Source organism: Parastagonospora nodorum, assembly GCF_000146915.1.
Source record: "Parastagonospora nodorum SN15 chromosome Unknown scaffold_43, whole genome shotgun sequence".
Taxonomy (NCBI): domain Eukaryota; kingdom Fungi; phylum Ascomycota; class Dothideomycetes; order Pleosporales; family Phaeosphaeriaceae; genus Parastagonospora; species Parastagonospora nodorum.
In genome coordinates, this window is record NW_001884591.1 from 19,147 (window position 1) to 45,205 (window position 26,059).

A 26,059-nucleotide genomic window follows, 5' to 3' on the forward strand; every position below is an offset into this window, starting at 1 on the left:
AACAGTTTTCCTAACGTACTTAGAGCTATACTATGCTAAGCTACTAATCTTATTATTATATACTTACTTTAAAGATAAAAAGTAACTTATATTAAGTAGCTATAGCAGATATAATAAGTAAGTAGCTATATAGAGAATAATAATCTTCTCTTTCTTATAGTATTTATTAAATTTATATAAGCTATAGCTCTTATAGCTATCTATAATTAGCAGCTTATATACACTTATCTTTTAGTTCTTTATATAAGTATTAAAGTACTTTAACTAGGCAATACTAAGCTTATTTAATATCTAGCTATTAAGACTAACTTTAATTATCTAATCTTAGAGTAGATTATAGAACTAAAAGATTATAAGAACCTTACTAGAGAAAATAAGAAAGAGTAGAATAGCTTATCTTTTAGTATTAACTTCTTATATATTAGTAACTTAACTATAGTTTCTTAGATATAGGCTCTTTATACTATACTTCTTAGAGCCTATAATAACTATCTAGCTATAGATAACTCTTATTATAAAGCCTATCTTATTAAAGTTATATATATTTTTATCTATAATACTATACTTTACTTTTATATTAGTAACTAGCTTAAACTAAGGTATTATAATATGTAGATCTTTATTAAGAGCTTACTAATAATTATATAGATAACTTCTTTAAAGCTTAATCTTAGGCATATGCGTCTTAAAGTTATCTATTTAGTGCTTACTAATAGACTTTCTACTATGCTTAATAAGCAGATTATTAGCTATATCTTATACTATAGCTTTTATAGTAGATATACTTTATATATTAAGCTTAAGTATATATTAGATAAGAGCTTTCTCTTCTAGCTTAGTTAGCTTCTTTAAATTAAGCTTATAATTACGTTAAGAGAGAGCTTCTTAGTATTAGTCTCTAATAATGCTTTAAGGCACGCTAAAGGCTATAATAATACGTCTTTTACTCTTATTATAATCTTTAATTATAGCTTAGATAATAAGCTATAAAGTCTCTTTAGTATAAGTTAATTATATATTATATTAGAATAGCATTATAGTATAGAGTAGTTATTAGGCTATTATAGTTAGAATAGATAGCTTACTTAGATTAGATAGCTTGCTTATAAACTATATTAGTTATAGAGAATTAATTTCTTTAATTATAGCTTAAATTAGATCTATAGTTATAGAGTTATAAGTTATTAAAGTTAAGATGTTAGATGCGTTTTTAGTGTTTAGCGCGCATTACGTAACTCCGCGCATAACGCGCACGGGCACGTTAAGAGGGTCGGAGCAGAATTGGCAGGGAATCGTTCACGCCAACTTAGGAACGCAACTGGAGATCCTGGCAGAATCGGATGGCATTACTGTAGACAAAAATCAGGGCATCGCTTTCAGATTCCAGTACCCTACGGAACAGGGCGAGATTTGGGCCGCTCGGGTGTCATGGACTGAAAATGGGGCTTGGAGATCGAATGGACCTCATCCTGGCACACACTGGACGCGTAGCACTGAGCAACCAAACCGCGTCGCCACTCACTTCCATGCGACAGCCAACGGCAGCGTTGTCATCCAAATCCTAAACGGCGAGCTCTTCTGAGAGAACAACTACAAGGCTGCCCGTCACGCTGCTAGACGAGCCGTGGAAGTGACCCTTGGGAAGAATGAAAGACAGACAAGTGCCCAAGAAGAGGTAGGTGCCCAACAAAGTAACGCGACTCAAGTCCTAAGTTGGCACGTAACTTTTAATCTCGAGCTCAGTCTTCTACTCACTCATAGCATGTTTATAAATATCACTGCTGCAGATGTCGACCCTACTCTAGCCACGTCTCGCCGCCAAACTCAACAAGAGCCAGTGGGCGCGATCGACATCATCGAACTCAGCAAGCAATACATTCTGGCTCAAATTCATTCTAATCAGACCATGAATAACAGCACATTCACCAATGCTACAACGAAATCCGGGCGTCTTCGGGTTCGCCAGACACAGAAGCATGAAGCCATGCGAAGTGTTGCATTAGAGAAGTGCGTGGATGGTTCCATCCAATTCGGGCCCAACCAACCATGTCTCAACGGCTCTTGCTGTAGCAAACTTGGCAAATGCGGATACAAAGAGGCTCAATGCGGTAAAGATAACTGCCTTTCTAACTGTGATGCTAAAGCCGTGTGTGGCATTGATTCAGCTGACGGCAAGACTCCATGTGGCCTCAAGTTATGTTGCTCCTACTACGGATGGTGTGGTACAGAAGACGTACATTGTAATGATCCTGAACCTAAGGTCGGAAAGATGTAAGTAAAAAAATCGGAGATTGGTCGTGAGGCCTGGACTGACCAATTGGTAGACCGTGTCAGGAGGGTTACAGCTCCTGCTCGATTAAGCCTTCCCCATCATTTGGCAAAGGCTCAGGAACATCAAGAGGACGTCGCATAGGATACTACCAAGGATGGAACACCCGAGAGCGGGTGTGCGATAAAGTCTATCCCCGTCAGATCAACACACGCGGGCTGAGCCACCTTCTCTACGCCTTTGCATTTTTCCATCCCGAGACGTTTAAATGATTTCCATGAACGCTGGAGACCCGGCACTTTATGGCGAATTTACTGCTCTGAAGCGTAACGGTCTGCAAACATGGATCGCAGCTGGAGGGGTTAGTAGTGCCAAACGTGTTGCGGTTGTATCACTGATGGATAGCAGTGGTCCTTCAATGATCCTGACACCGCTGCGTACAACGCGTATAGTGATATGGTCTCCACACAAGGTAGTCTCCGTTCTTTTATCCAGTCGCTAATACGATTCATGGACACCTACGGCTTCCAGGGCGCAGATATTGACTGGGAGTATCCTGCAGAACCGAGGCGTGGCGGTCGTAAACAAGATACTGACAATCTTGTGCTCCTCATGCAGGAAATGAAAGACCAGTTTGCTGGTCGGTACGGCAGTAGTGTCACTATTGCGCCAGATTACTGGTACCTTCGCGGGTTTAAACCTGAAGATATGCAAAACTACGTGGACTGGATGGGGTTTATGGCGTACGATCTCCACAGACCTTGGGATACAGACGTCAAGACGCTTGGTTCAAAAGTACGACCTCAGACGGACATTACAGAGATTGACAAGAACCTAAAGCCGCTCTGGTTTGATGGAGTAGACACAGCAAAGGTCGTTATGGGAATTGCCTACTACGGACGTACGTACACTCTCTCAGACGCAAACTGTGGTAGCATGGGCTGCAGCTTCATCTCAGGTGAAGGTGGCGCAGCTGGCTCATGCACAAATTCTCGGGGCATCTTGTCAAACCGCGAGATCAAGCAAATCATTAAGGATGAGGGAATTAAGTCATACTTTAACGAGACGGCTATGGTGAAGTACTTCACTTACAAAGGAAGCTGCTGGGTGGGCTACGACGATGCCGAAACCTACGCCTTAAAAGAAGCAGCCAATGATCGATGCCTTGGCGGTATTATAATTTGGTCGATCGATTTTGACGATGAAACGGGCGTAGGGCTTGGAGATGGCAACAATTACAGATCACCTGAATCGGCCACTGTTATTCCCATGGCACACACAAAGGTTCCTACCGGACAAACATTCACGCTTGGCAGTGGAGCTAGAACCGACATTCCTAGATTACCCAATGGTGGAAACCAAAATATACCGCAGGGACCTCCGAACTGCCAGCAGTGTAGCCTTTTTCGACTCATTACATCGACTTCCTGTGGTAATGGTGGTTCTTTTGGAAACCTCGTCCTCGTACCTGCTGGAGTAGGCACTCCCATGGATATCCCATTGCCGGCAGGTTTTACTCCTCCGCAATCATTCACAGATCCAAGTGGAGCTGTGATACCCGCAAGCCAGCCACTTCCTAGGGTAACGATCATCCCACAGGGCACAGTATTTACTCAACCTTTCATAATCGGGCGTGGAGCCTCACTGCATCAGGGCGAGGGTGACGACCAGAGTTCAAACTCAACAAGTCTGGTCTGGCTCTCACCGGAGAGTTGGAACTCACCAAACCCGCAAGTACAGTGCTTTTTCCCTTGCACTTTAGTCCTTCCTCCGTACACTTCTTATACCTCGACGATTGATTACCCCAGAATCACCGTGACTGAAAGCGGGACAATTAAGACCACACTTACGTTCCCGCCACTAACCGTAAGCTCTTGGGCTCCCACAACAATCATCGTTGATGGATGAGCAAGCTGTACCGGGACCAACACGGCTTCTTCTTGTACTGAGAAAGACCAAAACCGTCGCACATCCACCGTACAGATCAGTAGGTCAACTACATGGCCTCCTGTGACTTACTCTGAAAACGGCTCTCGCCGCACAACACGTCCCCCGGTTTCTTCTAAGACCAATGGCCCAAATCCGCCAGATGGCAGCGGAGGCGATGACCCGTGCCAGCTTTGCCCGCCCCCTCCACCTCCTCTGTCGCTCCCTCGATTGACCATTAACTGGGGTGCACCAAAACCCACCACCACTCCATGTGCCTGGCCAACACTTACCTGTTTGCCACTGGGCTCCGATCCAAGCTCTCTTCCTGGAGGTGGAGGCGATCCCTCGCGCCCAATACCAATACCAATTCCAATCGAGGAAGATCCAGAGGAAGAGAAGCGACTCTGCCTCTTACGCACCACGAAAGCGAAGACTGTTCGCGTCACCGTTACCTCAACCCAAGAGAGCACGACTTTCGTGGAAGCCCCAACCACTACAACAACGAAAGAAGCGCCTCCACCAAAGAAAACTCCCGACTTTAGTAAAGACCAAGTCAAGTGCTACGACAGCGGTCAGTGGACCAGACGCGCACGTATGATCAATGCGGGCGATGCATACTGCGAACGATCTCTCAAGGGCCACACTGTATGGGAGAAGTGGAATCCCGGCGAGCTAAAGAGTCCTTTTAGCAGGGACGACAACGAAGTTGTGTCCTTAGAGATTGTGTCCTACGTGGAGGCTAAAGAAGGCTGCGAGTGGAACGTTGATGTGAATGTATGTAAAGCTGAAATGAGGAAGATAACTGACGAGTGCGATAGGAATGGAGGGAATCGAAAACAGGGAGGGAGAATTGTGGGTGATTGTTTGACTTGGAGATTGGATCCGAATGCAGATCTTTAGGACCTTCACGCAACAATGATGTACACGTTCCAAATACTCGAATATTAAATTTGCGATGCATGTATGGTTATCAGTAACAGCGAAATTAGAGACCACTACAAAAGTGTACTACGATGGATGTTATGCAGTACTTCTTGTTAACTGAAAGGCCCCGTTTGTTTTTCCTCGCAGCTGACAAGACACAGTGGGTAACTTTGTCCCTACGAGATCAGCTCGTTTGCGTACGTCGCGATGCCGGTCACATCTACCCCATTTGCTCTGGCCACCTAGGCAACGACATAAGATGGCATAGTAGAACGTCGGGCACACTGAGCTGCAAATCATCATGTAAGATCTTTAAGAGATGACTCGTACTATGCGGGGATGCAAAAGCAAGCAGCTCGAGCTCGAAGGTAAGATAAAGATGCTGACTCTCTTGCAAGAGGTCAAAATGGTAAAAAGCTTGGGACTAGGAATTACATTCACTACCAAAGCTAGCTAATGAAAATGCGCCAGATTCGACGACGCGAGCACGAAGAAAGGCAAGGCGACCGTGCACGACTTGGCAAGTCGCATGCACGTTAAATTGCCTCGGGAACTCAGGGACACAACACATGCAGATGTCTAATTGCTTCAGGAACCAATCTCGCTATCAGTTATGTTTCAAAATGGCCAGTTCTTACGATACTCTATGTTTTCAAGACTATGATAATACCAATAATGCGAATAAAATCGCAGGCAATAGTAAACCCAGTGGTGTTTGACGTGCCAATCTAGTGCCAGTGTTTACACTAAACTCAGGCGAAATGGTTGGAGTAATGACTGGTACGACTGCTGTACTGGAAGATGAGAATGTTTTGGGTAAGTATTCCGGAACATTTGTGGACGAAGTACCGCTATTTGTTGTAATCTGATCGTTTGAGGACACCATAATTTGTACTTGTGTGCTCGTTGTTTTCGGGTCCGTAGTCGTGAAAGGCGAGAGCAAAGTAGTCGTTGAAAACTTCCAATATGTCGTATTGACCGAAAACGTCTTGTACGTAGTGTTTTTAGAGCTCAGTTGCGTATTTGGTGTTTCCGTCTCCAGAGACGCGATGGTCATATTGCCTGTTAGGCTCGTTGCAGTAGAATCAGAACTGGTGTTTGGCGATGATTCGGTCGCCACTTCATCGGGCACACGAGTCGTAGTGGTTAGACCGTTTGAGAAGTCTGTGGCAATGGAAAGTATGAGCGATGTAGTAATATCATTAATACTGGTACCGGTAGTTGGTATGAGTGAGCGGCCACTACCGGTAACAACTCTGCTAGTTATCTGAGATACAGACGATGTGAATGTCGAAGTTGGATTCTTTCGTGTCGGCTGTTGCGAAGACCTCTGTGGTGCAGTGATTCGGTTGGTATCAAGCGTGATGGCGCCTGTCAACGCGTATAGTCCGCCATTGACAGTGGTGCCAGTGACCAAGGTGATTGAATCTTGGGTGATGATGTTGCCCTGAAAAGCTGTTCCAATACCGAGCGTAGCCGAAGAACCAATTTGCCAGACTACATTGGAGGCTTGTGCGCCGTTGATGAGGACCAAGCTCGAAGATTTCGCGGTTTTAAGGGTCGAGCCGATCTGGAAGACAAATTGTGCATCTTTAACCTTTTTTCCGTCCAAAATAAGAGCCCCGGTAATGCCTACGGATGACGAAGCGAAGTAAGTCCCGGGCGTAAGCAGTTGACCTCCGAGATCTTGTCCAGTGATATCTTTTGTCGGGTACAAGGACCGAGCAGCAATATAAGCAGCACGAGCATCTTCTTTGGCTCGGCTGGAGATATCGCTGCTGGCGATGACAGTCCCGGATGGAAAGCCGGTGACCGAACTGGCGTTGTTTGGGAAGACAGCAATTTGACCGTCAATGATTGTGGATCCAGTATTGGTGATCGCTGAGCTCGCTATAACAAGAAACGAAGATGCGGTACCAAGATCAAATTGTGCCTGTACTTCTCTACCTAGACCATATGAGAAGACCAGATATGCCGAGAGGTGTGCGGTATGGAAGAGCATACTCGCGGAACGGACAGTGAAGAGGCTCGACCAACTTCAGATTTCTATTAGTTGAGTGTTGATTTATGCTCTAAACTTAAAGCGAGGAGTGTCATCTTCGGCTTCGCCCATTGTTCATCGTCCTCCCCCAAACAGTATTCAGCATTTGCCTAAAGCAGCTTCGCCTATGGGACTGCTTTGTGCGTACAAAGCGACCCCATACGTACGTCAACGAAAGCAGTCTCTCGATTCAATAACACTAGATCAACGTGCCGGAACGCTGTCCTCACATGACAGACAAGTGTGGTTGTGACGTAGTATTAGGATCGTGTTGTTGGCGAGGAGGCGCCACTGAAGGACTCGTGAGTCACATGCTAGGGTGATCTCATTCGACTTGGCTCAGAGTACGCACTCAAAATCGGGCGGGACACTTACAACACTGCCAGGAGTGCTGCGTTGCGAGCGCGTTCTGCGTGGTGAGGAAGACAGTACTGCGACGAACCCTCCCCGGCTACAATGGCTAGTCGACTTCCCATTTCCATTTGAGATAAGCTTTAAGATCTTTGTCATCTGCTGCTACTCTCTTCCACTCCGGCTCGACAGCTTTGGAGAGGGTGACACATCTTAGTGTATCACGGAAAAAAATGCGGTAGCTGTCGAGAGCATATGCACCCATGCCCGGCAAATGGGCAATCTCCCAGCCGACACGCTCGTCTTCAGGGCCGAGAACTTCATTAGGTCTGATATCAGTACCACATCCCTTTGTCGGATAATGTAGTTTCCTGTATCTACGCTCTCGAGATGGTGGCGCGGCGAGCCATGCTTTCGCCATCGCGATTAGGCGCATTGCCCGAATGTTGTGAAGTCCGATCGGCTGAAGCATCGTAGTCAGTTCTTCCAGGTCTGCGGAAGACAAATCTTCTGGTGTCGGATATCTCGCAAGCACGGCGAATAGGATAGGTCGAGCCATGATGCCACGAGTCTGATTCCAAAGGATTACTTGTATTACCAAGGCGTACAAGCTAGAGCATATTCTTTCTTGTATTAGACCGAACTTGGCTGGTCGAAGATTGAAGGGAATATTCGGGGGTTGAGGTAGGTGTGAGGGTCTGGCGGTACGATCTGGCGCGAGAGGTGTTACTGAGGATTTGGCAACGCCCCTTCTTCGAGCTGGTGGCATTTTCATGTGTTTATGATGTCTCAATTCTTGCCTGTAGCAACCTCTCGAATTCTTGCGCGCATTCGATTTCTCAAGAGGCTTAATGAATGGAACACGAACTAGTGCGAGATGTACTACGTCACTCTCTCGCTTGCACTGACATGGCGTGTTGCAGGACCTTCACGCCTATCGAAAACGTGATATCTAGTGACTATTCCGAGAGCTATGGCTTTCAGTTTTAAGATATTAACTCAGCTGGAAAATTGATGAAAGCGACGCGGTATCAACATGAAACAGGTGCCATGGTGAGAATGGCAGGGCACACATGTCTCTAGAGTCTAGCAGTGGATCACCGTTTGTGTAGTGTTGACACATCTCAATCCTTTAGCTCCACATCAGTGAGGTCAGCAATGCAGGTGTGACAGCTGCCAAACAAACATGTTTATATTTGATGCAACTTCGTACGACGACATTACTGGAGCTGTGCTGCAATAAAAGTTTGAGGCCCACTCGATTTCGATGTCCCAAGTACTGGCAGCATCACGTCGTCACTCACGCCGAGCGCAGTGAGAGCAGTGGCAGTTTTGGTATCATGACCTTGGGTTTGCATAAGCTCTGCCAGTCAATGGCGGGACGTATGACTCTCAGCCATCATTTGTCTCACAACTTATCTCACAATTTACTCACCGAATTGCCCAGCCATGCACCCAATTGTACCGCTTTCTCTTCTACTCAGCGCAGTATCATGCGCAGCCATCTCCACTTCTGGTGGATATAACCTGAATCTCACGCTCGAGGGCTCTGGAAACGACCAGCACTGGGTCCTACGAGAAGAGAACTACCCCGTCGTTTTGACCCATGACGACCTCACTACAATCAACTCTTTCCCTCCAATTGGTGACATGCAATGCGACCACAGAAATAGCGCACCTGCGGCAGATTGTCGAGCACTTATCAAGGCAATTGCAGTCGATCAAGGCTACATTCCAAAAGTACCGCGGCACATACAGTACAAAACGTGTTTTATGAGTTGGCACACAAGAACCATGGGAAGAGCCTGGGACTTTGCCAGTACATTAGAGAAGCTCTTCAGAGTGTGTAATTACGAAGGCGGTGTTGGTGGAAGGCATTTGGGCAGTGGATCTGCAGAAGATCGCGTGGTGTGTTTGTCAAATCGTAATTTTTTTTTGTAAGGGACACAACCAGCGACGGCAAACATTGAATTCAACAGCTTCTCGAAAACACAATGTGGCAGTGTTAGTAAGGTGCGAGTGTACAAGCGCAACGTCAAAAGTCAGTGGCAGGTCCGAAACATGACTTCATTCCAGCCCCACTTTTTCAGTCTCGATGTGGATCTGATCCACCAACACCTTCTCACTTTGCATTGAATTGGTTCAATTTTGCGACTCACACCGGGAACAAAACATGTCGCTCAACAGCGAAGAAGATGAGGCAGAACTTGTTCAATTGCAGCCTCGCTACAACGGCGAAGACACCAGCGCAACCACAAATCGAGAGCTGAATGGCTGGTACGCGTATCCAATCGCAGCCGAAGTCTTCGCTGTGGTTGCTGTTGGTATGCCTCACATGCCACACAACACAAACCGCTAGTTGTACTCACCCATACGTAGGAGCATTCTTACCTGTCATACTCGAGCAATTAGCTCGCGAAAATGGGTATTTCTTTTCGGACAGCACCAAAAGCTGTGTCGACCATGGCGGATCTCGCCGGATGCGCGCTGAAGACGGTCTGAAAGGGAGCGAGCAATGTATGATCAAGATCCTAAACAGTACCATTTCAACCAGCAGCTTTGCCATGTACACATTCTCTGCAGCTGTCATAGTACAAGCTGTTACACTTGTGTGTTTCAGCTCATTCGCGGATCATGGTAAGTGACGTTCCCATACCGATCGAACATGAAGGATTCTGGTGGTGCAAACACGAGGCTCATGGTTTCGCAGGTCCATACCGTAAGAAGATGCTGATGGCATTTGCATACACGGGGTCCGTTGCAAGCGCTCTATTCATTTTCATCTCGCCAACGGTATACTTTCTAGCTCCAATTCTTGTGATTGTTGGTGTCACGAGTCTTGGTTGCTCGTTCGTTCTGCTAAATGCATTTTTGCCGTTGCTCGTTGCAAATCATGCCAACAACACTGGGGCGAAATTTGCAACTGCAGACTCGTCATCTGATTTCGAGCTGGAGGCCCTGAACCCCAACACTCAATGTGGACAGAGTCATGCGGTCGGACCCTGACCGTCTCACACGCGATCTCGAGCGTTCGGCACACATGTCAAGTAGAGGCGTCGGATATGGCTACATGGCCGCGGTGTTTGTGCAAGTCATAAGCATACTGATCCTCTGGCTGTTTAGCAAAACCGCCATTCAGAAACGCCATCCAAGTCTGCCCATCCGTGTCATTTTATTGCTCGTCGGTATGTGGTGGGCCGCGTTGACGACGCCAACACTCCTCTGGCTTCGTCCTCGACCAGGGCCTCCACTACCGTCTCAGGAAGCCAAGACACTCTCGGCCCCAACATCCAGATTCCGCACCTTCTTGTTCTACACACGCTTTTCCCTGCGATCATTTTGGCGCACTCTGCTGCGCGCAATCAGTCTACGACAGACGCTCATGTTCCTCATCTCGTGGTTCCTGCTCTCCGACGCAGTCGCCACAATCTCTGGAACAGCCGTGTTGTTCGCACGCACAGAGCTCCACATGGGCACCATTGCAATCGCTCTGCTCTCAATCACGTCCATTGGTTCCGGTATCATTGGCGCTTTTGCTTGGCCTCGGGTCCAGAAGCGCTTTTCCTTGCAGCCAAAGACGATATTGTTGTGCTGCGTGGCGGGCATGGAGATGATTCCATTGTATGGGCTGCTTGGGTTCATCCCGCTGTTCAAAAAGCTCGGGTTCATTGGTCTCCAACAGCCGTGGGAAATTTACCCAGTCGCGGTGCTTCACGGGATCGTCATGGGAGGCGTATCGTCATATGCACGATCGGTGTATGCACCGTTGATCCCAGAGGGCAGTGAAGCCGCGTTCTTTGCACTTTACGCCGTGACAGACAAAGGCAGCAGCGCGTTTGGTCCAGCCCTGGTGGGTTGGCTTGTGGATCACGCAGGCAGCATAAGGCCAGCCTTTATATTCCTGGCAGTGTTGGTGGTGTTGCCGGCACCGCTGCTGTGGATGCTTGATGTGGAGAAGGGGAGGGAGGATGCCAAGGCTATGGCAGATGGAGAGGGACGAGGTCGCGGGACATATGAGAGAGTGCGCGAGGAGTAGCTGCGACGTGCACGTGTCGAGCAGTGAGATGATACGATCTATGACAAGCGCTATGCATCGTGTAATAGTGGATATGGTGCGCCCCGAATGCTGATGATGTGACTAACGCCGGCAAATGCTGTGATGAATGTGCTCAGGTGACTTCAAGCTCTTTCTTCGTATCTTGGCCGCTTGCTATCCCTCTCGCTGTCCTCGCCGAACCTCTTCCTGTCGCCCAGCGGCTTGGCGTTGGCTCCGGTGGCACCTTCGCGCTCTGGGTCGCGGCCACGGTAGGCGTCGGGTCGGAACCTCTCGTCGACGCCAAAGTCGGCCTTGTCCTTGAGCGGGCGGTCGTCGGCATAGTCGCCCCACCTGCCCGTGTCTTCCGTCTTCATGTCCTTGTAGCGTGTCCTGCCCTTCTTGCCGAGCTTGGTCATGTCGCGGATCTGCATGTACTCTGGCAGGACGTCCCGGTTGGTCTGGTCCTCGAAACGGGCGTTCATGAGGTTCCGGCGGTCGACGCCCAGCTCCTTGAGCTCGTCGGTGAAGAAGGCGCCCTTGTGGAAGTACTTCTGCATGTACTGCATCTCGCCGCGGTCGGCGCGGTCCTCCTTCTGCTGGTCGATGAAGGCGCGGTCCTCAGCATCGCGCTCGGCCGCCGACAGGTTGCGGCGGCGCTCAATCTCGGCGCGCTCAGCTTCGGCTTCCTCGATGGCCTGGCGCTCGCGTTTGATGCGCTTGAGCTCGCGCAGCTTCCACGCCGCGTACTCGGCGGCGGCATCGAGCCCGTCGGTGTCGTCGATGGCGTTGATGTCGGCGTCCTCGACATCGTCGTCCCAGTCCTTCTTGCCCGCGGCCTTTTCCGCAATGCGCTGCTCGACCTGCTCCTGCACCAGCGCGCGCGACTGCTCCTGCCGCCGCGCCTCTTCCTCGGCGGCGGCTTCCTCTGCCGACTTGACGGGCGCCGCGACCTTGTTGCGCTCGTTCTTCTTGAGGAACACGGGCCGCAGCAGCTTCTTGGGCGCCTCGTCTTCGCTACTCGACTCTTGCTCCGACTCGTCCTCGTCCTCGCTGCCGCTGCCACTGCCACTGCCGCTTCCACTGCCACTGCCGCTCCCATCCGCGCTGCCACTGCCGTCTCCGCCGTCTTCGCCCTCGCTCTCCGTCTCGAACTCGTCTTCCAGCGCCTTGCGCTCCGCGTCCGACTTTTGGCGCGCGGCAAGCTTCGACTTGAGCGCGCCTTTGGGAAACGACGAGGCGACGGGCGCGGGCCTCGGCTTTGCAAAGGGCTTCTGTTTGGGCTGTTCCTCCTCCGACTCGGACTCATCGCTGGAGCGCTCCTCTGCCTCGACTGCAGCGGGCTTGCCGGCGAATTGTCGCGTGCGCACTGGCTGCGCAGTGAGTTTCTTCGCGTTCGGAGGCGGCATTGTGCGGAGATTGTGGCCAAGTTGGGTGAGCGTGAGCTGGCGATGGTGAAAAGTTGCCGGCCAAAAAGTCCCCAGGTTGGGAGACGCGGAGCCGCGGCTTGCTTGGCATCGCCGTAGGGCTGAACCGCCGGGGACCCACACCCAACGTCCAACACTAGCCCATCGCGAACCACCTGCACGTCGTCGACAATGCCCATCGTCTTGACTACTGCCAGTCGCCCTCGTGATGGTGCGTGAGGCTATTCAGGACCCCATGGTTACTGACATGCTATCCCTTATTCCCGCCAAAATGAGCCGTGTTCATGCTCGTATTCGACATGGCAACATTGAAATAAAACCGTGAGCGGCCTTCACTTCAGGGGCGGACGGGGCCAATCCACGCCTCATCGGGTCCACCCTTGGCTTCACGTTTCAGAAAACCCGCATCATGCCAAAACCACACCGTCTTGTCGAATATCCCCATCCAGCGGGCGCCTCTGGGACGCACTGCAGGGGCATGCAAAGTCCTCTAACAAGGTGAGTAGTTGATTATAGCTACCTCAAAAGTCATTACACTGCCGCTGCGTGCTATGAGATTACATGGAGATCAATTCGTACCTCGCCCCCAATGTCTGGCAAAAGCCAGCCACAATCTGACCGTATGCGCAGGAGCCTCCATCTAACGTATTATAAACAGCCTGCTTCCCACTCTCGGCTTGCCATGTTGTGACAACCTTTCAATTTGACCATGATTCTATCCCGGACCGCTACGCTCCTGGTAGCGTTGCCACTTCTTGTCCACGCGGCCAACATCGACTACAAGAAGGCTTGGACAGCTGCTGGCGACAGACTCCCAGACTTCTCTTATGCTGGATACCACCAGTCTGAAATTGCTCTCCCGGCCCTCTCCAGGCCAGCAACCAAGACTCTCACTCCCAGCAGTGGTGATCAATCCTCCGTAATTCAAACTGCACTTGACAGTGTAGCCAAGTCTGGTGGAGGTGTAGTCGAGCTCAAAGCCGGTACCTACACTGTCTCTCACGGGCTGCTGATCGACAACCAGACAACATTGCGCGGAGTTGGCCCCGGCAAGACAATCTTGGAGTTGAAAGATCTGATCGAGGATGCCATCATCATGGGTAACTCCTCTGGCAAGCCGAAAATGGGAAAGCCCATCCCTATCACAGATGACTACGTCCCAGCCGGAACCCAGACTGTACATGTCGCGGATGCTGGCGGACTCACGGTGGGCATGCATGTCATGGTGAGCAGGGCCGTGACACAGGCATGGATAGATGCTCAAGGCATGGCGCCTTACCCTAAATGGCTGCAAGTCAGTACAATACCATCTATCTCTGACCCTTGATAATAATGACATTGACAACCTATAGCCAGGCAAACTGGTCCAGCAACCACGCCGTATCATGTCCGTATCGAACAAGGAAGTATCGCTTGACATCCCCTTGACCGACTCCCTTAATGCCGCCCAAAGACCTTATGACTTCCATTGCCCTCATTCCCTTCACTCCACCAGCTCAGCCTTGTGAAATGGGCGTCGAAAATCTCAGTATTCGCCTTAGTCCGTCTTGCTCCGGTACCCGCCTCGGAGCAGGAAAATGTGACCGCTATGGAGTCGTCATTTCCTCTTGGACTACTGATTCCTGGCTCCGCAACCTCGATCTCACTGGTTTCAACGGCTTCATCAACACGCAAAAGTCCTCTTCTCGGCTCACCATCACGAATGTTGTGATGAACCGCGATGGTCTTACGGATAATGGCGCGGGCTACGCTCTGGATATCTCCATTGAAGGGACTCAAGTCCTTGTTCATAACTGTAAGACAGCGGGTGGGGAAGGTACCAAGAGCTACGGTATTGCTACAAAGACCCTGACAGCGGGACCAAACGCATGTATTGGGTACGAAGCACAGCAGCCCGTTGTAAGCATGGAGCCACACCAGAGGTGGGCGCACGGCTTTTTGCTTGAAGGCAGTACAAACGCAGCGGTCGTGTTGAGAGATCGTGCTGGCGCAGGTACTGGGCAGGGCTTGTCGATAAACAACGGTAATGAGCACGCTCTGTAGGTCGTCGATGTTGCATACTGACATTTGGCTAGGGGTCGCTTGGAACACAAATGCCTCATCCTACACGGTTCAAAACCCGCCGCTCGGACAGAACTACTGCTTTGGTTGCGTTGGGCCAAAGAACCCCAAGCTCGTCAACAATGGCACATACGAGTCTTATGGAACTTTCGTAGACGTGAGCATTGCTGCAATCCATCTATATTGCGATCATACACTGACTCCTCTAACAGCCATCATCGCTCTTCAAGGCTCAATTACGTGATCGTGGATTCTCTTTCCAACTTTAGTCACTTTATCAAGCTCGTCTCAGCTTATATACCACTCGTATACTGTCCCAGTCTCGACATGCGCAGGCTAGGAGTCTGACTTCCGTTCTATTTCTTTTGTAATTACTTTCCAACCTCGAGTGCTGTTCGAAGTTTACACAGAAACTTATGTTGTTCTTTTTGCTCATCTTATCTTTAAAACTACAAACGACATTTTGACCTCAAAATGTCTCAACGCGTGATGATGTGCGAGAGCAGCCCTACGTCATGTCCTTGATGCGGTGAGGGTTCATCCTCGATTCCTCTGCACTCCCTGACTTCACAGCACGCTCTGAGATCTAAACTGCAATAGCTCCTCCTTGTAGCAGCGTACGCCACGCACGCCACGCATGCCACAAATATACAACACATTACCACGAAGAAGACACGCAGGAAACTTCCATGAACTCGAAATAATTATGCATCACTTCTCCTAGCAGAGGAAGGACATCATCTCCGTCACCAAGCTCTCGGGTCACAGCCTGTGAATATATGTCGCTATGACAATGACAACATCTGTATCCTTCAAGGTTGAAAGAACTATGTGGGCTACCAGAAATTACAATGCAGGTGTATTACTCGTGGTCAGGTCCAAATAAGGTCGTATTGACTATCGCTCATCGTCTTCTCCTTCGTCAATACCCGCGCAAGGACGTGCCACATGGCCAGTGGAAGTTGACGTTCCTTTTCTGCACAACGCTCCAAAAATCAATACATTAATCATGTAGTGGTTCAGGGACACAATCGCGGGATAATGGGGGGTGGGGGGAGCTGCGATGGCACCATCGCCGGCCGGTATGCGCATTCTCTGTGGTAGATTTAGCATGACAATGCAAACTTCTCCAATCGATGCGATGTGCTTAATTCCGACATTATTCGGCAAAGGGCAGTCAGCTTCGAGGTTAGACAAGATGCATGCAGTCAAAATGACTGCGTCTACAATAAAGTATCGGCTCAATAGTCTGTTGGACATGTGTTTGCGTCGACAAACAGGAGAATGGGCCGATGTGGATCGGTGTCAAACAAGACACACTCAGCCGAAGGACTGACTTGGTGTTGCTCCAGAACTGGTGCGACTGAGTCCATTCTTTAGGCGGCAATGTACCGCGCCCATGTCTGAGACTCAGGCGCGTACCAACCATAAGCTGCCTTCGATTTGAATGCGCTGTGGAACAAGAGAGGAAAGAGAAAGGAGAAGCTAGGGCCTTGTTGGTGTGAGATAATCGCGGGCTCGAATAGAACATGAGAAGACGACAGGGTTTAGTCACCAGGCTGTCATGCTTGCAGGTATGTGGCGAGAGACGAAGCGGTGCCTACAAGCAGCACAAAGTTAAATAGGATGCGACGTGGTAATCAGTCGAGCCAAGGCAGGATGCGAGCTGTCCGGCAAGTGAAGAGCATTCTGGTCGACAAAGAACCTGGTTCTTTGGCATGCAGTCGCGCGAGCCGGTGCAACACTTTCCAAGTCGAGCCTGCGGCTGCTTGCGGCATCTTGCGTCTGAGGCACTTGGGAGTGCTGCCCTGTTCAACACGACTGCTGATGTGGAAGCCGAGAGGTGGTAAAGTGATGGGCCGCAAAGCAAGGCCGATCGTTGGAAAACGTCTAGTGGTGTTATTATGCACACAGTGCGAGTAAGCCTGGGCACCCTTGGTCAGCGGTCTGCAGACGGCAGAGAGGTTATCTTCATGTCCGTCGCCTTGGGCTGTAATGCTCCAAGCAAAGCTGAGCGAGCCCATTTGTGCTTAGTGATGTATGACGGCGCAGAGCGGGGAGGGTAATTGTGACCAGATTGCCGGACCCGACGGAGCAACAATGAATCATGTCTGACTACACATATATGTTGGCTGTGAGAACTAGTCGCGTCAGTGCTTCGATTGATGATCAAGAGTGATAGTTTCCTCAACTTGGACCACAAATCACGAGGTGTAGGAGTGTTTGTTGGATGGTTGTCTGCGCCCTCGGCCTTGCATGGCGGGGTCTAGCCTTGGTTGTTGGAGGTCGTGGCGCTGACCCGCAGCAAGCGGAGAAGGCACCAACTGCACCTCATGAATTTGTGATTGCCGCTTGCGGAAAACCAGCGATCCGCGGGGCTTGTCCAGCTCTGATTCCAAGTCGCAAAATTGCCGGACGCTACGGTAATACTGGGCAGGATGTGGTTGTAGGTACATTAGCGTAAATCAGGACTAGATTTAGTGACGATACGGTTGGATTGGACTCGCGGTGTAAAGACTTGCATCAGTGATGTGCAGGATGCTCCTTCCACCCGTCAAACACAGCAACTTGAAACGTTATTGAAATTGGTGATACCGCTCGTGGCGTCAAGACGTCACTCGGCGACCACATCCATCAGCCCCCGTAACGTGCTTCCGTGATGGGGCCGAAGATGAGTTGCAAGCCCGTACGCTGCTCCTATTGGTCACTCGTCATGGTCAAACAACAACAACGACATTCGCTCCACAAGGCAGGAATCGTACACCTGGGTGTTGTCAAGTGGCATCCAACTAGCAGCCGAGTTACGAGGGTTGGCCAGTCATGATTTTGGTCATGCGGCCAGGAACGAGAAGTGGATATAGTTCGTACAGGAGGCTTAGGCAACCAGCTCCAGCAAGCCATGGCACCGGAGGCACAGCAACATGCCATCAAACCGGTGATGGTTGCCTAGGTTGTCCCGATATGTCTCTCTGTGAGGCTCTTGATTGCCCAGGGGCTGGAGCTCAGAGCATTCCATCTGTTTGGGTTCGTCCTACCTACTTGATTAAGTAAAAGCGGGGCAGGCATCGAGAAGTCTCAAGATTGGCTTTCGGAGGCCAGAAGACGACGTGGTACGAAGAGGCTAAACTCAACGCAGAGGGCTGTCGCATGGGCGGTCGCATGGGCGAGGACCAAGACCAGATGCAATGGCGAGACGTAGTCTGTCTACCGCGATTTGGTGCTGTGGTGCTCGTCTAAGCATGATGCAAAGCGTCATCGTAATCGGGCAGCGCACGTAAAGGCGGGCGGGCAGTATACGGTATGCTGAGAGCGATCGGTAAACTCGCGCATCTGTCGGCTTCCGGGAAAAATTGTCCTGGCGAAAGAGGATTGCGGCATTGTGCGTCGCCACTACTCGTACATGTCAATCAATGTTGAGGCTCGCCTGAACCGCTATCGGCCTCGCGAACGGCCAGCGTGACCGCAGTTCGCTAACGAAAACAACCTTGGAATAATGGTGTCAGGCGACGCCGGAACACTCGGTGTAGATAGATGATCGTTGCAGGTGAAGGACGGGGCCTGATGCCTACATGGTCGACAGTCGAACGTGTTAGTGCAATGCATGTACGCGTCGAGGAGGGGCGCGGTACGTATCAACGCGCCGTGGGCCGACCAATAACGCTTCCTAAAGTGGCGTAGATTGGTCTTACACAGCTAACGTTTTCTCGAGGCTGGGCAGCGACTCGTGCTCGTATGGGAGCATGGCCGTGCCGAGGGACGTCCATGTCGCGCCTCCAGGATCCCTGAAAGTAACTTCTGCCCTCTCTATTCTGCGCCGGAACAAGCATGAGCCATCTCCACAAAGGTCACTTGGTCTGACTTGATTGTTGTTGCAAAAACTCTGCATGCGGAAGGTGCGTGTGTGCGCTTGTGTCAACGGTGTATGGTTGCAAGGGTGGCATTTTGCTGACAAGAAGCCGATTCTGTACAGCAACTCAAACCATGCTCACGGCCGTGGCTGTAACACGATAACAAGGCGTGTCTATTCAAAGTGTCTCCATAACAGGCATTCCACGGCGGACAGCACAGAGCAGGAGGCGTGCATGTTTGAGATGTGTAGCTCAATTGTATGGAGTCTTTGGGAAATAATGGCAATCCATGTCCAACACAAAGTCGGTGCTGTGCCTCGCCATGACACAGCAGGAAACAGGGCGCTAGCTCATTACAGGGGAACAAGCGTGGTGCAGCAATTGTTACCTCTCCCAGCTCACTCCCGAGATCCTACACGGATTACGTATGCATCTATTTTTTCACCGTCACCGTCCGAGGAAAGAGCGTCGGCCACCCCTGTCGTAGCACGTCCAGCGCTATCGAGTAGGACGGCAGCTCCATGGTTCCAGCAAGGCCTTTGGCGAAGCAAGAAACGCCGACACCATCAGGAATCGCAAACATGGACTATTTCCAAAGGCCGCCGGCTGTAGCGTCTCCCTTGCGTCGCTTGCTGATGGGCAATCTCGTCACAGTTGCACGACTAGCGCTGCCGGGCTCAGCAGAGGCGTTCCCTACCATGCCGGTCCACTTGCGAGCTGCCAAGGACAGCAAAGGCAAAAGCAATGCCGATTCATGAGCGTGTCGCTGGGCCAAGACCGAGTCACAAAGCCGCAAACGACGGATACTTGCTGGTACAATGTGCATTGGGCATTTGGCATTTGGCATGCGTTGATGTCGGCGTGCATTCGTTAGGGGAGTGGCGTGCGGCGTGCCATCTTTCACGCACAAAGAAGCGCGAGCCTTGAGGATGCACCGAGCAAGGCGCGCGCTATACGTGGATGCGTGTTTCGCCAGGGGCGCGCTGAAGGCGGTGCCAGGTCCTGCGGTGCAAATTGTCTCGACTTAAGATGGTCGTGTCTAGCGAAGCGAGGGCAGAGGTTGATTCGCCGGAAGCGGCGGGGCCCGATGAATGCACTGAATGCACTGAATGCACGCAGCTACGGTCCGTGTGATTGGGAGGGCACACGATGCAAATAAATTTGCGTGAGGATTGCAAGATCAGCAGCGCTCGCTCAAACCTGAGCCTTTGCAGGCTTCGCGTTGGAACAGGGTTCGGGCCTCGGACTTGGGACATGGTTAGGGTAAAGTATGGAGGCAAGTCACGCAGTCATAGCACAAACGGGCTGGCGACGCGGCTCGCGGTGCTCGTATTGCTCCTGATATTGGCGGCCACACGGCAGCTGGGAGTCGGTCTGCTTTTTGAGGCCAGGACTCTGGAGCCAGTGCACTGAGTGCAGCAGCGCGCGAGGGCGGTCCCCACTGCGACGGTGCCGGAGCCACTCAGCGGAGGGGGTGCACAGTCAAACACGGCATGAGCGGAATTGTGGTCGCGTGAAATGCTCTTCCAGACCGGGCGGCCTGTGTCTGTGTGTCTGATGATTCTGGTCCGCCGTCGAGCTGCATCAAGTGTGCACGACGCTATCTGTCGCGCTGCGTGTGGCTAACGCGAGCGGCTTACCTACAGGCTGCGTGTGGCCAGTAGCAGGCACGGAGGGAGTGCGGTGTCCTCATGGTCATGGTCGTAGTCGTGGTCCGCCTTGGCTGGGGCCGGTGGTGGCCGTGTGCGTAAGGGGACTCACAGCGACAATCTCATCTGGCGACGGCACTGGTCCGGGGAGCGGGCACACGGCATGGGTGGTGGGTGGGTGGTGGTGCTGGGTGCTGGGTGCAGAGAATTGACGAGCATTGAGGCCCGCCAGCGCTATCGTTTCTGCCTGGATTGAGTGTCCCACCGCGGTAGCAGACAGGCTTCGGAGCGTCGACGTGCGGTGGGGGTCCTCTCCGCGCAGCCGACCAATGAGGGTGTGAGTGACCAGCTGCGCCGCTTCGGGCATGGCACCGCGACACGGGGACACTGCGACACTGGCCATCTGGCCATGGGATTAGGATTTGATTATGGAGCGCCATCCATCGCCAGAGCCCTCTGACCCGCTGCTTTTGCCTTTGTCGTGTCGTCGCGTCCGGCGAGGGCTGAGCTGGTGGCTGATGAGCAAGCACTCCTAACTAACAGTGCCACTAACTGCTCCGCCAGCTGCATCAACCTTCCATGTTCCATCTTCAGTCTTCAGTCTTCAGTCTTCAGTCTTCAGTCTTGCATAGCATTACGCAGCAAGCGGGCGCGAGCGAACGCAGCGCGGCTCCTGGCTGCAAAGGCGTGCTTGGATGTTTGAGCGACAAGACGATGCCGGGATTGTCGACCACGATTACGCTTGCAACGCCCGTGTCTCTGGCGTCCGTGCGCGCCAGGGAGCTAAGCATGCGTAGGTGCAGGCGCGGTCGGTTGATGTCAGAACTTGCATGTATCAGTCTTCTCTAGGTCTGCCACCCCTGGAAACGATGCCGCCTCAATGAATTATGTACCGACTACCGTACGAACGTCTACTTGTACTACTTGACTGTTCACTTAGCAACAAACGGACCGAACCACGGCTACCATGCTGGTGTGTAGTCCAGCGCTCCACATCCACCATCCACAATTCCGCTGCCGCGTAGTAACAATCAATCCAGCCTGACCGAGCATAGTATCAGCATTCACCACCACCATCGTGCCCATCGTGCCGGCGTTTTCCTTTCTGCCTTTCTGTGCACCCTTCACCCTTTCGTTGCTTCATGTCTTCACGTCTTCTCTGTACATAGCCAGCTGCCTCCACCGCCCGCCCCCGGAAACGACGTTGCATCACCACATATTTGCACCGCTGCCTGTCAACAACCTCCTGCCGTCTCCTTGCTTGACTCGACTTCACCACCCGTCCACGCACTCACTCTTGCATCACGCAATGCAGTGAAGGCCCGCAGCGTGCAAACACCACCACACCCAATAGTCCGCCCATGCCCGCCGCCTCACCGTGAGCACGCCGCCGTCCTCACCTCCCTCACCGTCGCCCGACCTGCCTGCACCGTCGTCCACATGCTCGAGCTACAGCTCCCTCGCCCAATGCCTCACGCTCTGCCCCGGGAGCCTCCCTTCGACTTCTACGCCTCCTCCTCCCGCTCCATGTCCAAGCTGGACTCCACCATGCAGCTCCCAATGCCTCGCATGGCCACCGGTCACGATCACGTCCAGAGAGCGCCCCTCACACCCCCCAGACCTTCCAGGCTCGGACAGTGAGGGTAGTCTCACTGCCACCTAATCAGGGTGCTGGCCATCAGTATGGTTACCAACTACCCGCCATCGGAAACTCGAGGTCTGTGGCTGCTCCACGAAGCCCCAGTCCGCAACGCCAGGCCCAGCAGCCGCCACAAGAACGTCACCCACACACCACGCAAGAAGTGGTCTATTTCGCCCAACTTGCGGATACCCCCAACCATCAGCACTCCGCAAGAGGGCTTGCCTCAACTCGCAGACGAGGTAAGTTTCGTGAGGGAGCAATTCAGTGCCAAGGCTGACATGTCCAGATTACGTGCCTATTTTGGTTCGAAAGCTCAACCACACTCAAGCAAGTCCTCGATCCAGACTCGTCACCACACGCCATACAGCCCCTCGTGCCCGATGCACACCCCACGATCGGTTTCAAGAAATGGGTAGCCACCATCCTCACAACCACGCAGGTCGCCCAGAACGTAAATCCTGCTCGCCTTGCTTTTCATCTACAGGCTGAAACTCACCAACCCCACACGTCAAGGGCAAGCCTGGTAGCGAATATCGACTATTGACCGTAGCGCTCATGCTTGGCAACAAGTTTTTGGACGACAACACCTACACTAACAAGACGTGGGCAGAGGTCTCGGGCATCTCGGTGCAAGAGGTGCACATCATGGAAGTCGAGTTCTTGAGCAACATGAGATACAGCCTGTTCACATCGAAGGAGAGGTGGGAAGAGTGGCACACTGTCTTGGGCAAGTTTGGAACCTTCTTCGACAAGGCTTCGCGCATTCCAGCTTCAGGCACCATCAGCCCTGTCGGCCCCCCGACTCCTTCTCTAGCTGTGCCGCACAACTTCGTCCCGTCACCACCAACCGCCCAACAAACATCACCTCCGACCGCAATGATGTACTCACCGAACCATGCTGCGTTTTCCAACACACCTCTGTTGCAGCCTCAGGCGACATCAACCACAGTGTCTCCAATTGGCTCCCTGCCTGAACTTGGTCCAATCGTGCGCAAACGCAGCGCTGACTACGGCGCTGAGCAATCGTTCAAACGCCAAGCTCACGGCTTTGCCCCTGGCCCTTATGGCAATGCTCCTCCCATTCCAACGCTGCAAACACCAGTGAACAGGTCTTTCGAGGTTCCACCTTCAGTCAATCGTCTGCCACCACTGCCCAGCTTGTCGATCCCTGCACCACAGCCAATGCAGCCTGCACAGGGAAAGAATTGGTCAGAACTGCCACTCCCCGGACCCGGTGCCCGTTCGATGGCTATGGTGTACCCTCCCCCTGTTCAATGGCAACAACCTATTGGCACTCCAACATCCATGCCTGCGCCTCCGTTCTCCAACAACTACACTCCCACTTCTTCGTCCCGCCAGATGAGCCCGTATCCGCCTTCTGCTGGTTCCTCTCCGGTTAGCGCATACCCAACATCGGCTTCAAGGCAGCTGTCTCCATCACATTTCCTGAATCAGCGGCAATCGCCTTATCGACCTGTTCGTGGTGTCCATACCCTTCTCGTACCCCCACCGCCGACGTCGATGCACAATCCGGCACAAAACATCGGATACAACCAAATGCAGTATCAACCCCTGGGTCGCCCCAACACTGAGCGCCGCGCAGGCCTCCTGCCGTACATGGACCGCAATGCGTGGCCCGAGACGAATCAGTTCAACCAGCTGCCCATCCCCCAACAACCCATCTTTCGGTGAAAGATGGCACATTCTCTTTCATGTATCGACTTGCACACCATGGGGATCTTTTGTGAACCCCAGTTCTTTCTTTTGACGTCACATTCTATCTGCTGCGTTTGAGCGTGCATTGCATTTGATGGCGTATTCTGGGAGCCATGACAGCACTCAATTGACTTGAGACGGCTATTCGGGTATCATAGTTGAGAGCATTTTTTGGCGTTCATGTACACTAATCAACGGGACCCACGTCGGGTCCTTGTGGATATTGGAATGGGATCTGTTAGCCTGACGTTGAGCACGCAGTCACATCGGCTTGGTACAACAGGCAAGATTTTGCAAAGTCGGGCATCGGGAGGAAGGGCTAGTACAATAATAGCGATGATGAGCCCCCGATCATAAAAATGAAGGACTAAACTAGGGCCTTTTGGCCTGCATTCGAGATGCTGACCTTGAGCTTGGCAATGGATAAGTGACTCCACTTGTTGTAAGGTTCCGCATGATGTGATGATTACTGTGACGTTTATTTCAATGACGGCAACGGAAGGCGGTTGATTGGTTTGAGCTAAGCGAGGTGGTTCGCGCTCCGGGGTCAGAGTTCGGGCCTTTTGTTGGGTAGATGCGAAGACTGACTTCGGGGACCAATTATTTGTGATGATCATTCATGGTGCAAGGTTTCCAGTGTCTCTGGAAATGTGGTGGTGAGAAAGTTGCCGGACCAATGGTAGTCGTGGGGCATGTGCAACCGACTGACTGGACGGACTTGTTGGGGAACGCCCGGGAAATAGATGGTCCTATATTGTTCCACGGTGGAGAGCGTTTCGAGGTGCGAAGGCCGAAAGTCAGCACGGGGTAACTTGGCTCTCGGACTCTTGGTGGGCAGATTGGGATTTGACAATTCTAGGCAGACTAGTGGTCTGTTCGCTGTTGGGAAGAGGCACAAGGCAATACGAGATGCTAGTGATGGTGATTGACAAGAAATATATTGGCCGTCATCTATCTCGGTACCGTATCATACACGCCGTGTCAATACAGAAATTGGACATGGATGCTAGAACAGCTTGTTGTCCGCACTGGCCTTGGCGGCATCTCTTCTCGCACTCTGCTTCTTCCTGTCCTTGGCCTCACCCGGGGGCTTGAAGAACAGACTCGGGCTCTCTCCCTGCTTGACGGTGTAGCTCAGATATCCTCTGTGCGCCGGGTCGCGGTAGTACTCAATGTCCTTTCTCGCCGTGGCGTCGGGCAATCTGTACTTGTACTTTTCGCCGAGCTTCTTCAGCAGAGCGGCCATGGCTTCCTTCTTCGCGGCATCGCTTGCGGTGGCGGACTGGAGGGACGAGAGGATGGGTGAGGTGAGGAGTTGGGGAGTCGACGCGGAGGCGAGGCTGATGAGGTCGGAGGAGGACTGAATGGATATGGTGGGGTGGGAGTCGCCGCGCAGCACGCGCTTGATGGATGTGGGGGAGTAGAAGCGCGTGGTCACGGAGCCGCCGAGAGCCTCGATGCGTTCGATGGCTTCGGCGGAGGCGCGGGAAACAACAATGTGGATGGCTGAGGTCAATTGCTCGGGGTTCTGTCACGTGTGTATTAGCCATGGTCGCCATATCCGTCGTTGGAGCGGAGGGAGCCAACGCACTCGTGCCAGCAGCTTCACGCCGTGACGCTTGACGCCGTGCAGACAGCGTGACCTGTGCAAGTCCTTGATTGTGATGGGCTTGGAGGGATCCAGGCGGCCCTGGTCGATCCACGACTGTATGCGGTCGAGGTTGATGGGCGACATTTCCACCTTGAAGCTGGCCCGTGTCAGCACTCTTCACTGTATCTCAACACATGCATCTCTGCATCTCATTCGACGTACGGATTGTACTTTCCCCTCCCCCTCTCCGGGTTCGTGATGGACTGCGGCGTCTGTCCTCCCTCGAAGCCTGCCGGCACCTTTCCGTGCGCATGCTGACCCTTTTGGCCTCTGCCACCCGTCTTTCCCTTGCCTGACGCCGGGCCACGGCCGCGGCGGATCTTCTTGTTATAGGCGCCCTTGTTGTCTGACAGCGACGAGAGAATGGATGCGCATCGTTGCTGGGCCGGCACGAGGAACGGGGCGATGGAGGCAGCAGCCGTGGTCCGGGGCGATATCGAGAGCAGCGATAGTGCGAGGCGCGTGGCCTGTAACCGGGGCGGCATGGCTGTGATGGTGCGTGGCCGTCTACGCGTCAG

The 26,059-nt window shown here is 52.1% G+C and overlaps 13 protein-coding genes across 13 annotated transcripts; 7 read left to right on the forward strand and 6 right to left on the reverse strand.

Annotated features, from left to right (window-relative positions):
* Positions 1-1,646: 1,646 nt before the first annotated feature.
* SNOG_16082 (hypothetical protein) lies at positions 1,647-5,058 on the forward strand (the record flags this gene model as incomplete). Its single annotated transcript, XM_001806159.1, is given in 7 exon segments — positions 1,647-1,675; positions 1,762-2,271; positions 2,325-2,445; positions 2,678-3,170; positions 3,189-4,135; positions 4,253-4,972; positions 5,017-5,058. 7 exon segments carry the CDS (start codon positions 1,647-1,649, stop codon positions 5,056-5,058), a joined length of 2,862 nt encoding a protein of 953 aa, XP_001806211.1.
* Positions 5,059-5,874: 816 nt separating this feature from the next.
* SNOG_16083 (hypothetical protein) lies at positions 5,875-7,124 on the reverse strand (the record flags this gene model as incomplete). The annotated part of the gene is made up of 2 exons (XM_001806160.1): positions 5,875-5,899; positions 6,403-7,124. 2 exons carry the CDS (start codon positions 7,122-7,124, stop codon positions 5,875-5,877), a joined length of 747 nt encoding a protein of 248 aa, XP_001806212.1.
* Positions 7,125-7,389: 265 nt separating this feature from the next.
* Positions 7,390-8,073, reverse strand: SNOG_16084 (hypothetical protein; the record flags this gene model as incomplete). Its single annotated transcript, XM_001806161.1, has 3 exons — positions 7,390-7,454; positions 7,539-7,614; positions 7,684-8,073. 3 exons carry the CDS (start codon positions 8,071-8,073, stop codon positions 7,390-7,392), a joined length of 531 nt encoding a protein of 176 aa, XP_001806213.1.
* Positions 8,074-8,963: 890 nt separating this feature from the next.
* SNOG_16085 (hypothetical protein) lies at positions 8,964-9,291 on the forward strand (the record flags this gene model as incomplete). The annotated part of the gene is made up of 2 exons (XM_001806162.1): positions 8,964-9,230; positions 9,256-9,291. 2 exons carry the CDS (start codon positions 8,964-8,966, stop codon positions 9,289-9,291), a joined length of 303 nt encoding a protein of 100 aa, XP_001806214.1.
* Positions 9,292-9,687: 396 nt separating this feature from the next.
* On the forward strand, positions 9,688-10,016 carry SNOG_16086 (hypothetical protein; the record flags this gene model as incomplete). The annotated part of the gene is made up of 2 exons (XM_001806163.1): positions 9,688-9,838; positions 9,958-10,016. The coding sequence occupies 2 exons, from the start codon at positions 9,688-9,690 to the stop codon at positions 10,014-10,016; spliced, it is 210 nt and encodes a 69-aa protein (XP_001806215.1).
* A 538-nt stretch (positions 10,017-10,554) lies between these two features.
* On the forward strand, positions 10,555-11,550 carry SNOG_16087 (hypothetical protein; the record flags this gene model as incomplete). Its single annotated transcript, XM_001806164.1, has 1 exon — positions 10,555-11,550. One exon carries the CDS (start codon positions 10,555-10,557, stop codon positions 11,548-11,550), a length of 996 nt encoding a protein of 331 aa, XP_001806216.1.
* A 143-nt stretch (positions 11,551-11,693) lies between these two features.
* Positions 11,694-12,956, reverse strand: SNOG_16088 (hypothetical protein; the record flags this gene model as incomplete). The annotated part of the gene is made up of 1 exon (XM_001806165.1): positions 11,694-12,956. One exon carries the CDS (start codon positions 12,954-12,956, stop codon positions 11,694-11,696), a length of 1,263 nt encoding a protein of 420 aa, XP_001806217.1.
* A 727-nt stretch (positions 12,957-13,683) lies between these two features.
* Positions 13,684-15,017, forward strand: SNOG_16090 (hypothetical protein; the record flags this gene model as incomplete). Its single annotated transcript, XM_001806166.1, has 2 exons — positions 13,684-14,199; positions 14,475-15,017. 2 exons carry the CDS (start codon positions 13,684-13,686, stop codon positions 15,015-15,017), a joined length of 1,059 nt encoding a protein of 352 aa, XP_001806218.1.
* A 915-nt stretch (positions 15,018-15,932) lies between these two features.
* Positions 15,933-16,408, reverse strand: SNOG_16091 (hypothetical protein; the record flags this gene model as incomplete). Its single annotated transcript, XM_001806167.1, has 2 exons — positions 15,933-16,130; positions 16,373-16,408. The coding sequence occupies 2 exons, from the start codon at positions 16,406-16,408 to the stop codon at positions 15,933-15,935; spliced, it is 234 nt and encodes a 77-aa protein (XP_001806219.1).
* A 1,526-nt stretch (positions 16,409-17,934) lies between these two features.
* Positions 17,935-18,272, forward strand: SNOG_16092 (hypothetical protein; the record flags this gene model as incomplete). The annotated part of the gene is made up of 2 exons (XM_001806168.1): positions 17,935-17,970; positions 18,090-18,272. 2 exons carry the CDS (start codon positions 17,935-17,937, stop codon positions 18,270-18,272), a joined length of 219 nt encoding a protein of 72 aa, XP_001806220.1.
* Positions 18,273-20,345: 2,073 nt separating this feature from the next.
* On the reverse strand, positions 20,346-20,899 carry SNOG_16093 (hypothetical protein; the record flags this gene model as incomplete). Its single annotated transcript, XM_001806169.1, has 2 exons — positions 20,346-20,462; positions 20,645-20,899. The coding sequence occupies 2 exons, from the start codon at positions 20,897-20,899 to the stop codon at positions 20,346-20,348; spliced, it is 372 nt and encodes a 123-aa protein (XP_001806221.1).
* A 1,073-nt stretch (positions 20,900-21,972) lies between these two features.
* On the forward strand, positions 21,973-23,866 carry SNOG_16094 (hypothetical protein; the record flags this gene model as incomplete). Its single annotated transcript, XM_001806170.1, has 5 exons — positions 21,973-22,169; positions 22,200-22,413; positions 22,542-22,625; positions 22,688-23,569; positions 23,738-23,866. The coding sequence occupies 5 exons, from the start codon at positions 21,973-21,975 to the stop codon at positions 23,864-23,866; spliced, it is 1,506 nt and encodes a 501-aa protein (XP_001806222.1).
* Positions 23,867-24,896: 1,030 nt separating this feature from the next.
* SNOG_16095 (hypothetical protein) lies at positions 24,897-26,026 on the reverse strand (the record flags this gene model as incomplete). The annotated part of the gene is made up of 3 exons (XM_001806171.1): positions 24,897-25,418; positions 25,482-25,638; positions 25,704-26,026. 3 exons carry the CDS (start codon positions 26,024-26,026, stop codon positions 24,897-24,899), a joined length of 1,002 nt encoding a protein of 333 aa, XP_001806223.1.
* Between the last annotated feature and the right edge of the window lie 33 nt (positions 26,027-26,059).